A 12,514-nucleotide genomic window follows, 5' to 3' on the forward strand; every position below is an offset into this window, starting at 1 on the left:
GCCGCCCCTCCAGGTGCGTGGCGTCTGTTGATTTGACTGGAGGATGATGAGAGTCTAGCGTGTAGCTCCTTTAAAAAGCGAGCTGGAGAGAGTGTGACCGTTTTTTGGTGTGTGAAGGAACGCGTCTTCCCCGGGGCAGGCAGGCCCGGGAGTGCCGCCTTCGCCGCGTGAGGAACGTCCCAGTGCGCTGCGCAGGGGCCCGGGGCGGCGCCCCAAGTGAACTTTAACTGCGGCTGACCGGACGAAGTTGCGGCTCCCTCCGCCGATCCACTTGGAGTTCCGCCCTGGGAGAGCACGTGCTTAGTATTACCGCCCGCAAGGGGCGGCAGCTGGGCCTGGGGGTGTTTGACCAAGCTCCGCTCCTAAGGTAGTGGAAGTACAGTTTTGATCATTAAGCGAACAGAATAATTCCACAAGAAATAGAAAAAAATTATGGCTCTTTTATTTTATCTTTTTATGACTCTTTTCAAGTAAGTTTGCTTTTTGTTTTTTGCCTCAGGTAAATTTGTGTTGTCATTTATTTTCACTTTCCCATATTGAGGTGACTTCTCTCTTTTAAGTAAGATAAAAGAGAAGTCATATTATCTTATACACCTAGACTTTGAATCAGCAAGAGAATTAAAGTACAGTATCTGAATATTTGGGCTGGGGATATAGCTCACTGATAGAGTGCTCTTGCCTAGCAAGCAGGAGGCCCCTAGGTTACATCTCCAGACTGAAAAAAAGAAAAAAAAAAAAATCTGTTTGATGGCATGATACACCTTTTCTTAGGGAAAAACCTCTCGGGGTGTTGAACAGGCCTCATTTCAAAACTTTTGATCTATTTGAATTTTTTTAAAATTTTACTGGATTTGTTTGCTTATTTTTCCACTTACTTTGGGAAGCTGAATGAAGAAATTACTTTTGTTTCATTTTAGCTTTTCTCAGGTTATTTGCTGAGATGTGAAATTTTTTGCTTTTAGATTCACCCTTGTTTAGCAAAGTTTGGGTCTCACTGTCAAAAATTTAACTGCTTTGGAAAAGATAAGGAGAGGAAGGCAGGTTAAGTTGTCTGAACACAGATCCTGGCCTGGAAGGAATCGGGCTGCATGCAGGAGGACGTAGATGATGTCTGGGAATTGTCGCCATCATTGCCTCGTGTCCTGTGACCATGCCACTGGGCATTCTTGTACATTGGTTGCCTCAAAGATTGGGTTCTTTTTCAGAGGCATTCCAGATCTGTGAATTTTGAGAAAAATTGAAGGATGATCTGAAAATAAAGTTGTTGGGTAGAAAAAGATACATTTCGGGATAAACGCTTTTTGGTTTCCCTTCATTTTCTCTGTTGAATACTGTGTTCTGTCTACCCTCTGTTGTTGTCAAAGCTTGGAGTCCTTCTGAAATTTAGAGAAAGAAACTGTACAGAGTTTGAGGGAAAAAGCATTAACAAAAGACTCTTTATCATTAATCCATAGTTCCCTCCCATATTTAGTATTCCTAACTGCTCTCACTTTAGCAGTTTGTATTAATTTTGCCAAAGCTGCAGGACATGTGATACTATTTAAGCCAGCTCATGTTTTAACATTGACATCTTTCAAAGAAAGCATGTTGATAACCTAATTAGAAAATGAGTATAAATAGAAGGTGACAAAACAACAAAGTTATTTAATGTCTAGCTAAATATTATTGTCTACCTAGGGCTCTAAGCTTTGTTTTGTTGGCCCTTTAAAAAATTTTTGACAGGGCAGATAATTGTTGCTTGAAAAAAAGAATTAAAAGGAAATTTATTTAAGGTCATGTCGGACTAGTCTGTGCCCTTCTGCAGTATGGTGCTCCATGCCTTGGGAAGTACACTTTAAAAAATTTAGAGACCCTTGGACTCATGTGCTGTGTGGCTTTGTGTTTGTAATGTTTACTCTACCGCCGTCTTTAACTTTCACAATTTTTTTTCCCCTGCTGTTAACAGATGCGGCATTCCAAACGAACTCACTGCCCTGATTGGGATAGCAGAGAAAGCTGGGGACATGAAAGCTACCGTGGAAGTCACAAACGGAAGAGGAGATCTCACAGTAGTACACAGGAGAATAGGCATTGTAAACCACATCACCAGTTTAAAGAATCTGATTGGTAAATTATTCTTGAACTTAGTAGCATGTTAGTTATACTAGTTTTAACAGTTTACATTTGCTTTATAGCTCTCATGTGTTATTTATGTTTCAGTTAACATTTATTCATTCATAAAACACTAATTGACTGCATATTATAGACTAGCCACTGTAGGTGCCAAAGCCATAGCTGTAAATAAAACAAAGTTCTTATTCTCATATAGCTAAATCTGCCTGGGAGCAGGAGAGACCAGCTGATCAGTAAGCAGATGAAAAATATATTCAGGGGTGAGGGCACTCAGTGGTAGAGGACTTGCTTAGTTTGTGTGAAGCCTTCTGTTCTGTCCCTAGCACCACACATCTTGAGCACAGCTGCCGATAACATACTTCAGGAGGTGAAACACACAAAAGGTTGAGTAGCAATAATGGAATGCCCAGTGAGTGTATTTAATTTATACATAGGAGGGAGATCTGTATGTTGGAGGAGGTGCTTAATTCAGATGAAAAAAGCAACATATACTATTTGGGAATGTTAAAAAGTACCTTGGGGATTATTATCTATGTTCTGCAGGTTATATTTATAGAATAAGACGAATGGATATATATCTTGGATTTTTAGAAGCTTGCTTTGTTCTACAAGGTATTCCTTTACAGAGGTAGTTAGTAATTTAGGAAAGGGCTTCAATAAAAATTTACAATCACATGTGTCCTATTTTATTACATTCTTACTGGTATAAAATTTGGAAATAATCTATTTAGAATATTTTTTTTTAAAGGCTAGCTGAGTAGACTTTCATTCTGTCTTCCATTAATTTCCCTTTCTCATTTGTTTTATTGGTTCTGTGTTCTGTCCTTGTTTGTGGGGGTGTTCCGTTGGGACAGTTTACCAGATTACTTTCTAAATTAGCCAGATGGTTACTTTAAAAGAACAGTATGTTATTTTTTTCCTTCTCCATGCTAAAACAACTTATTCTGCTAAAATAGTGAGTTTTTTGTAGTCAGTGCATTACCTAAGAGGAAGGTTATGGCAGGATTTTAAGGACCATAGCTAATTAATGTATCCTGTAAAAATAACATCTGTATTGCATTGTTAAGTACAAAATACTCCCAAGGCTTAACTAATTACTCATAGGTTTACTATACAGTGTATATGTGGCAAGGAAGTGATTTGAGTGTACAGTTATATTCAGTTACACTGCATAGAAATATTACTTGAGTTTATAGTTCACTACTAGGACAATACCTTCCTCTTTGACTTTTGACACCAGTCATAGTTAAAGGTTAATTGCTCACCATAACCTGGAATACTTAATAGCTTTTTTTTTCTTAATAGCTTTTTTGAAGATTAGAAACTATGAGAATAGTTTTTATAAAATAACAAAAATTCAAAATACAGAAAAGTATAAGAAGGTAGCTTTAGGAGGATGCTAGTGGTTGATTATTTGGATGTAAATTATTTCTGATTTCTTCTTAAGAATATCTTCGAGTACAGACCTTTACGTCTGATTATTTCCTGAAAACATTCCCAGTGGCATTTTCAAGTTACAGTGTGTGAACTGTTAAAAAGTTTTGCTACACATTTGCATTTCTTTTTGTAGCAATTGTACCAGATCTTGTATCTATAATAGGCTCCTTTGTGTACTGATGTCTCAAAACATAATGTGTTACGTTTTAATTTGATCTTACGGATTTCTAGGTAATTTGTCTTCTGATATATATTTATGAACCATTTGCACTTCCTTAAAAATCTTAATGTATTTTTCTATTATAGTTTTTTACTTATTTAGGTAAGAGCTTTTCGTTATGTATTATTTTAACCCATTGTCACATACATTACAAAGTATTATTTCTTTTTAATTTGTCTTTGGCGGTAGCCTATGAGTTGGTCCCACAGGCTTAATCCATTCTGGACACAATATTAAGGTTAAGACTGAGGTGGCTGTAAATGCCATGTTTATATATTGAGAATAAAATAGTTACAAAGTATCAAATCTTAAACCATTGTTTCTCTAACTATTGTGAATAGTATATTTAAAGAGCAGGTTTTTAGATTTAGTATGACCTGGTCCCAGGAATGTCATTTTAATAAGAACGCCATATTTGATCATCTTTATTAAATAGACCATTTTAAAGAAATACTCCCCAGCCTGGTCGCTTCTCAGCTGGAGAATTGGTCTTTATTCCCCTGGGTGAAAATTGCTGTTCTTGGAATTGTCTACTTTTTCCTAAGTAATGCATAGACAAGTCCATTACGCCTTTGTGGCTTAATGTGCTGCAAAGTATGAAACGGTAATATGACATTCTTCTCCCTTGGAATTTTCTATTTCACTTTGCCCAAATCTGGCTTCCTTTTAAGATACAACTGTATTTCTTTTTTTTTTCCCCATGAATTCTTCCCTGATCGTTTTAAGCAGATTGAGTGCATTTTTTTCTGACTCCAAGCACTCGTATGCAATCTTTCAGCACTTCCTGCATTGTTGGATTATATTTTTATGTGACTACAATAATCTCAAAATGTTTATTATTTGTTCATGGGGACCTTGCCTTAATATGAATTTTTTCTTAATATCCCAAGGACCTGTGTGGAAATAAAAATGAATGACCATATCCTCATCAGTTTTGGTCATTTTGAAAGGTTATGGTGAAATATTCACTAGACCTTCAGTGAATATTTTTAAAAATTAAAGCCTGTTCGTTCTGTTTGCAATGTCCATAGCTTGTTTATGTAATCTCTAAGCTTTGGTCATTGGTCATTATAGATTGAAAGGGTCCTCATCTTTTTAGTGTACTCATAGTGTTACATCATCTCGTTTTATTCTATAAATTGCTTTTGGATGAAGAGTAGCTCCAATTTCATGCAGTATTCCAACTAAAGATTATTAGTGTTTTTCTCTGGCTTTTTGGACTTTCATGGAAGGGACTTCTTAGAGAATTAAACAGGATGCCTTTGACTGTGGTAATTTCTGTTTGTGGAGATCTCTGAAAGCTTCAAGCCAGCTGACCTAGACCCCTGATCTTCACCCTAAATATAGTTATCCAGAAGTTAGAACTTAGACTGACGCAGGAGAAAGGAAGGGGTTCGCTAGCCTGAATTAGATGAAAACTGTTGGTGATAGTTTCAAAGAATGTTTCTCCTTTGTTTCTGCCTCAACCAGCGCCCTGGGGAAAAGAAAGACAACATACTCTGGGGAATGTAAAAGGGTTGGTGAGGGCAATGTAGGCGACATCTGTCACTCCATTGCTTGTCAGGATTATTTTAGCTGATTTGTCTGACTGGGCAGGTGTCCCCTCTCTCCCTCAGTGCTCCATGTGCATCCCTCTTGAAGCTTCGCACTCTGTTGAAGAGGACACTCATCCCAGGTAGAGAGGGGGACGGGAAATGGGCCAATTGAATCTGTGTTCTTTATTTCCCCATCAGATCAAGGCTACTTAACTGGGATCCATTGACTTCCTAAGGTCTATGATCTCAATGAAATAGCTAAGTTTTGTTTATGCATTTGTGTGTGTTTGGGTAAGAGGGTCCGTAGCTTTCATCAGATTCTCAAAGGGATCTGCGGATCCAAGCACAGTGGCACCTAGATAATGCTGCTTTTGGTTGTATTTGTATTTCTCAAGCAGGAAACAACAGGAAATTAGAAACACAAAGGGAAGGTTGGGTGGGAGGACTTTTGTAATCCTAGGCAGGCTGTGCAACATCTCTTTCTCACTTGGATGGGATATGTTTTAGATGTTTTCAGCACACTGTAGTCCTCAAAACCTATGTTTTTTCAAGCAAGAGTAATAGAAGGCTAGATGTGCAGAGAGGAGGTGATAGGTATGAAACTGTCAGTTTTTGTCATTAATGTGCTTTATAACCCTGGCATATCAAAGATCTTTATTTAGTTAGCAGTAAAATAAAAGGGCTAGAATGAATTTAAGACTCCTTGAATCTCTAATATACTTTTCACGGAAGATTTCTCTGTGTGCTGGGATATCTAAAATTCATTTACCTTAAAAGAGAAAGGAATCCTGTTTTGCCTGCCTCTGATTGTGAGTGGCTGTACAAGAAAGGAAAGGACTGAAGAGCGGTTTTGTGAATTTTTGGTTTTAACTTTGTTCAGAAGGTAAAAACACTTATGCAAACACTGAACATAATTTGACTCAAACTTTGTTCCTTGGTTGAAGTGCTTGACTGCCGTTTTTATAATGGAGAATATGGACCTATTTGCTTGTTGATTAAAGTTAAATTTTGTGAGATAAGTATAGATTTTAACTCACCAATTTGCATTTTTTTCTTGAGTTAGCTGTTTAAACCAAGGAATCTTGAGTGTTTTAGTTGAATCTTTTTATTCCACAGTGAAGAGAATAATTTGACCTCCTTTAATGTGTTTGCAGTCATTATTTAGAAGCAAGGTCCTTGAATGAGAGAGATTATCGGGACCGGAGATACGTAGATGAATACAGAAATGACTACTGCGAAGGCTATGTTCCTAGACATTATCACAGAGACATTGAAAGTGCTTATCGGATCCACTGCAGTAAATCCTCAGTCCGAAGCAGGAGAAGCAGTCCTAAAAGGAAGCGTAATAGACACTGCTCAAGCCATCAGTCACATTCGGTATGATTGATTTCTTTCTTATTCTGAGTGAATTCTTATTTGTGTGTAAAAGCTCTTTAAGCAGTGTTAAGTTTCTAAAAGTTTCTTGTTTATGTAATGCTGTTTGGAAGTATTATATTACTTGAATCCTTTGAGGAAATTTCTACGTTTTTAGAGCTGATCTGTATATTTAATAGCTAGCTCACACTTGCTCACATTTGCTCGAATTCTGCAGACCAGACCATGAGTTTGTGGATTATAATAGAAGTATTTTTGTGTTTATATATTTGTGTGAAAAAGTGAAGTGCTCATCTTTTCTTTCAACTTAAACATTTTTTTACTTTGAAAGAAACCTCTTTCCTGATGTTTAGCAACAAATATGGAAGGGTGCACTGTTAGATACTTAAATGTTGTTTATATATACCATAGTTTCACAATACAGTGCATCTTTTTAAACAGCTAATTGTGTTGAAATTGTGAAAATGGATGCTAAGAAATGTAATAAAGACATCCTTTTAAAAAAACAGACATTTTCATTTGTTTAATCTGTAAACTTGGAATCATTATTTTCTTTCCCAAGTTTTCTTCAGTAAAACTAGCTGTTAGTAGAATATCATTGAAATTATCTAGCGTTTATTTTTCCTTCTTACTTTAATCATGTGTATTTTAAAATAATGCTAAATATGAACAATTTTAGCTAATTTTGACATTTTAAAACAATTTTTCTGACAAACTAGACATCTCAACTCAAAGCATATGCTAGTTATAGCTAGAGATAAGTAAATCATGACATTGCATTCTTTAAATTTCAGACTTCAATTAAATCAGTATTTTAAAGAGACAATTGTGTTGTTTTTTTTCTATTGCCACTTTAAGTATCTTATCTGAAAATCTGTTCCTTGCCATGTTTTTCTTCTGTAACATAAACTGTGCCCTGTGAATTTCTGGGGACTGAATTTGAAATTGCTCCTGCCAACTGTTCGTGGCCTGGTGCTTATCTGAATGCCTGAATATCTCCCCGCTGAATGAATTGCGTATTCTGCCCTGAATTCACTCTGATATATTGATTGGCTGGACGATCTTGGTGCTGCCCACTTGCCGTTCCAGAAGAGCCACCGAAGGAAAAGATCCAGGAGTATAGAGGATGATGAGGAGGGTCACCTGATCTGTCAAAGTGGAGACGTTCTAAGAGCAAGATGTATAGAATATTTTTCAACACTTTTTAAACTTTGCAGACAGAATAATCTTTTTAAGAATAGTTTGTCAGCGGGGGGCTAAAGAACTCTTCATTGCTTTTTTGTTTTGTTTTTTGTGGGTTTGTTTATTCTTTTGTATTTCTTCTTTTCTGTAGAATTTAAATATTTCTAAAGTTCCAAATTAATCAGTGGAATTTGAAAGTAGAGCAAGAAAGATAGCTCTATCTAATTGTTTTTGTAGCAGCTGAAAATAAAATAATTTGAGTGCTGAAACCTTAGTTATGCTTTGATAGAGATCATTTGAAAATATTCCACACTTAAGCATTCGTTGTTTGAATAACTAGATAATCTGTGCGCAGATACTTACACCTCCTTTTCTCTCCCTCACTTTAGATGAAATCGTGGACACTTTGGGTGAAGGGGCCTTTGGCAAAGTTGTAGAGTGCATTGATCATGGCATGTAAGTTTTTTTTCCCCCCTTTTTGAATATTCTGATTTTTTGATAGAGAAGAATTTATAATTTGGATGATATATTTTATAATGATAGCCACATGTTAGTTCTTGAGATATTCAAGAAGATTTCTTAAGATACAATTTTATTTACCATGAGTGAGGGGCTTTTGTGGGTTTTTTGGAGATGAGGTCTTGCTGTGTAGTTTAGGCTGGCCTTGAATTCACTGTGTAACCCTGGATGGCCTCAAATTCATGGCAATCCTCCTGCCTCAGACTCCTAATGTGCCACTGCACCCTGCTTTGAGTGTGGATTTTGGTCATAATGCATCAGATCGAGTTCATTGAACATAAAAGTAGATGTGCAAATGAAATTTTTTCCCACAGCTAAGGTTCATGGCCCTGTATAAAAGATTCAGGTACTTGGGATTGTATTGATAGTAAAGCATATATAAACTTTCATGAGATTATTTCTTTTCCTTTCTGGCTTTTTTCTTTTCCTTTTCTTTTTTCTTGCTTCTTCTTTTTTTTGGAGACAGGGTCTTACCATGTAGCTCAGACTGACCTCGAACTCGCTATAGCCCAAGTTGGCCTCCCAACTTACTATGTAGCCCAAGCTGGCCTCCCAATTCATCAAGATCTGATTGCTGGGATAATAAGCTTGCACCACCACACCCAGCTAATGTTAGCTTTCTAAACTATAAAGAAATTAGTTAAGGCCTATAAAGTAAAAGTCTAAAATCTTTTTCTTGTGGTAGCATTAGGAATTGAACCCACAGTTGCATACTACATACGAGGTAGGCAAGTGCTGTACAACTGAACTGTATCCTTAGCATACCCCCTTCTCCAAAACAAGACCTCACTAAATTGCCTAGGCTGGCCTTGAACTTAAGATCTTTCTCCTCAGCCTTTTGAATAGCCACTCCATAGCCAGTGATTCTAAATTCTGTGTTTTTTGTTTTTGAGATTAATGGAAGCTAGCTTTGTCTTCATTATGTATCCCAGGCAGGCCTGGAATACAAGGTGATCCTCCTGCCTCACCTTCTGAGTGATGGATTTACATGCATGTGCTGCCATGCCTAGCTTTTGAATTCTTTAATAAAGCGTAACAACCTGCTTGACCCTCTCTACCTTATTTTGCCTTTTTCCTCCAGGACCTGTATTCTGTAGTTTGCCTACTTTTTTTGTAAGTGAATCCCTTAAACTTATTAAAATGACACATTTCTGAAATGACATCTGAATTTTTTTATTATAAATTAAAATAGTTCAAAAGGTTATGATTTCCAGCTGAAATGGTTATAAATACGATTTTTTTTTTAAACTTAATCTCTTTGTATTTGAGGGAATCTTTATGTGTGTATTGGGGGGGTTACTTTCTCAGTTTAAATTTTTTTCCTCAGTCTGGGTTTTTAATGATACACATAGGTTAATAGCAATGTTACCAGCCGCTCAGGTCTGTATACTCAGGTTCTTTTGCTTACCACTGACCAAACCGAAAGTTGCCATGTATTTGGTGAAAACGAAAAAAGAATTCAGAGCTAGCTCCACAGGGATGGAAGGACCTCATTTGCTTCAAACCATCTCTATGTCTGGTGTGCAGGAGTCTTTCTATAGTAAGGAACATTTCAAAGGAGAAAGAGGACAATGAGACAAAATTCCATTTTGCCCTGCTGGTTACAGTATTAGGACTGTATGCTTCATGATTAAAATATTTATTATTAAAGAGCCATACCATAATTTCAGCACAAAATCTTTCCTTAGTAATTCTTAATATAACTAAGAGTCACAGTACTACATAGGAAAGGAGTGAGCATGACATCATGAGAACCACTTGTCCCAGACCAGGAGCAGTGGTCTTCCAGGTAGAAAATGTAGGTATGTTTTATGTAGTGCTAGTCACATGCAGTTGGAGGGGTGCATATGAGGTAAGCAAGACTGACACTAAGAGCATGGGTCAGGAATCTAGTCACGCAGTTCAGATGAAGAGTCAGCTATAAAGAGCTCAGAGAGGAAGATCTGACATGAGAAAAATAATACGTAACCCTAGAGTGCAGCTCAGCGGGTACCAAGACCAGCAGGTGAAGTGAATGGAAGTCACTTCCTGAGGTGGTGGGCTAGCCACACCTGCTTACTTTAGGATCCACTTGTGTCTAATAGGAGAGTCAAGGAAAAGTGAGGCTGCCCGTGGCTTTATCACTCTAATTTAGGTACATACACAAGAATTGTTTACGGTCTTTGGTGTCCTTTCAGAGCCAGAGTCATGGAGAGGGAGAGGGGAAATTCTTCACTTATTCAGAAAGTACATGTATGACCTTGGGATGGAAATACTTCTTTTATCCTAAAGAAGCTGATAAATTATAACAGGCCCTTTTCTCAGTAAATGGCATCTCTATTCCATCTCAAATTTTCAAAAAAGAATTTTTGACATTTTCATTTCCCTAACTCAAAAATACTCATTTAAGGTGTTCGTTGTATAATTTAAAATATTTAACAATAGATTGTTTCTGATGTTTCAATTATTGTGCTAATTTAGATATATAGGTGAATCCTAATTCATATTTCCTATCAAAGAACTTAAAGTGTGGTAGACTTCTCCCTTTTTTCCTATTTCCTATTTGGATGTGAAGTAGTAAGTATGTTATATATGTAGATGATTATGAAAGGCTTCTAATAACTTACATGCCCATCAGTATTTTTTCATTATGGCTCATCTGATAATTTACATAGTTGTAATACCATATTACTTATGAACTGTCCATCCTGACTGAGAACCTTCACTGTTTCCTTATTGGCTGAACCCTGAAACTCAAATTCAACCTGCAAAACCTTGAAGGAATCTTACTTCAACCTTACCATCACTCATGAACATTCTTGAATGCATACTTAGAAATGTTTTATTCTTGGGTTGGGCATGTAACTCAGTAGTAGAGCACCTATCTAGCATATTCAAGGCCCTAGCACCACAAAAAAAGAAATGTTTTATCCTTGAATTTATTTTCATTCCAGTTTTCATAAAGAACATTACCCTGTTTTCTTTTATTATCACCCATCTCTGCAACAAAAATGTGAACATAAGATGAATTTTATATTACATGGAAATACTTTTAGACTCACAGAAAAGTTGCTAAAATAGTTCAGAGTATTCCCAGAATCCTTCAGACAGATTCCGTAAATGTTAAGGCAGGCATTTGACAGTCTTTGTTTTATCATTCTCTGTGTGTACCTGTCATATTTCAAACTTTGCCAGCTAACATCCAGGTCTTACATTTCACCGGATGTGTCCTATTAATACGCTTAAAATTTCCTAGGACTCTTAGTTTGTGAATATTTAATTAAGGTATTCTAAGTAATAGAATTCAGTAGGTCAGAGTACAAATTCTTACACTTAACTACACCTAAAAAGTTCATTGAAATATATCTTTCATGGGGATGATAGTAGCCTATACAAAGTGACTGTGTGTATCCACTTATAAAGATCTCACTGTTTCACACTGTCTTTTCTCCTGGGTTGTTTTTGTTTGTTGGTTGGTTGGTTGGTTTTGAGACAGGGTCTTGCTTATAGTTTTAGGCTGACCTTGAACTCATGGTGATCCTACTGCCTGGTACAGGCATGCACCAATGTGCCCAGCTCCACGTTTTGTTTTCATATCCATAAACCTGAGATATGTGGCAGTAGAAGTTTGCCACAGGTTTTGGTTTTGGTTTTAGTTTTGGTTTGGGTGGGGTGATGCTGAGGATTTCACCTAGAGCTTTTTTGCACATTAGGCAAGTGTTCTCTCACTGAGCCACATTCCGAGGCCTGACAGTTGTAAGAATTGTTTTAGTTTTGAGGTCAGCACCAAATACGAGGGAAAGATTACATCAAAAAAGTGAGTAGTGATTTATCAGTGCTCACCTTCACTGAGGCTTTGATAGCAATGAACTGGAAATGATTAGCTATAGAAAAAGTTTTGCTACACAGCTGTTACATTTGTTTCTTGACCCCAAAGATGTTTCACAGCCTAGGAAGTTTTCTTTGGTAAAGTGGAAGTATCAGAGTAAGAAAAGTTTGTGTGCTAACTCATCATCAGGCAGATAGGTGTAGAAAAGAGGACAAGAGGAAGTTGAAGATTTGAAAATTCATTTACTCAGAATATTCATGGTGCTATACTTTTAGTATTACAAATGCCACAATCTTAAAGTCCACTGATCTAAACTGGTTCTTCCTT

The 12,514-nt window shown here is 36.8% G+C and overlaps 1 protein-coding gene across 1 annotated transcript in view; it reads left to right on the forward strand.

Moving 5' to 3' along the window:
* Positions 1-1,945: 1,945 nt before the first annotated feature.
* Clk4 (CDC-like kinase 4) overlaps positions 1,946-12,514 on the forward strand; it is a gene marked incomplete at its 5' end in the record, with an annotated part of 21,032 nt that continues 10,463 nt past the window's right edge. Inside the window, 4 exon segments of the mRNA XM_013508000.1 lie at positions 1,946-2,106; positions 6,459-6,681; positions 7,768-7,858; positions 8,250-8,316. Of these exon segments, the coding sequence (XP_013363454.1) occupies positions 1,946-2,106; positions 6,459-6,681; positions 7,768-7,858; positions 8,250-8,316 (542 nt within the window).

This window comes from Chinchilla lanigera, unplaced genomic scaffold, assembly GCF_000276665.1.
Source record: "Chinchilla lanigera isolate Chin_1 unplaced genomic scaffold, ChiLan1.0 scaffold00007, whole genome shotgun sequence".
NCBI classification, from domain to species: Eukaryota; Metazoa; Chordata; class Mammalia; order Rodentia; family Chinchillidae; genus Chinchilla; species Chinchilla lanigera.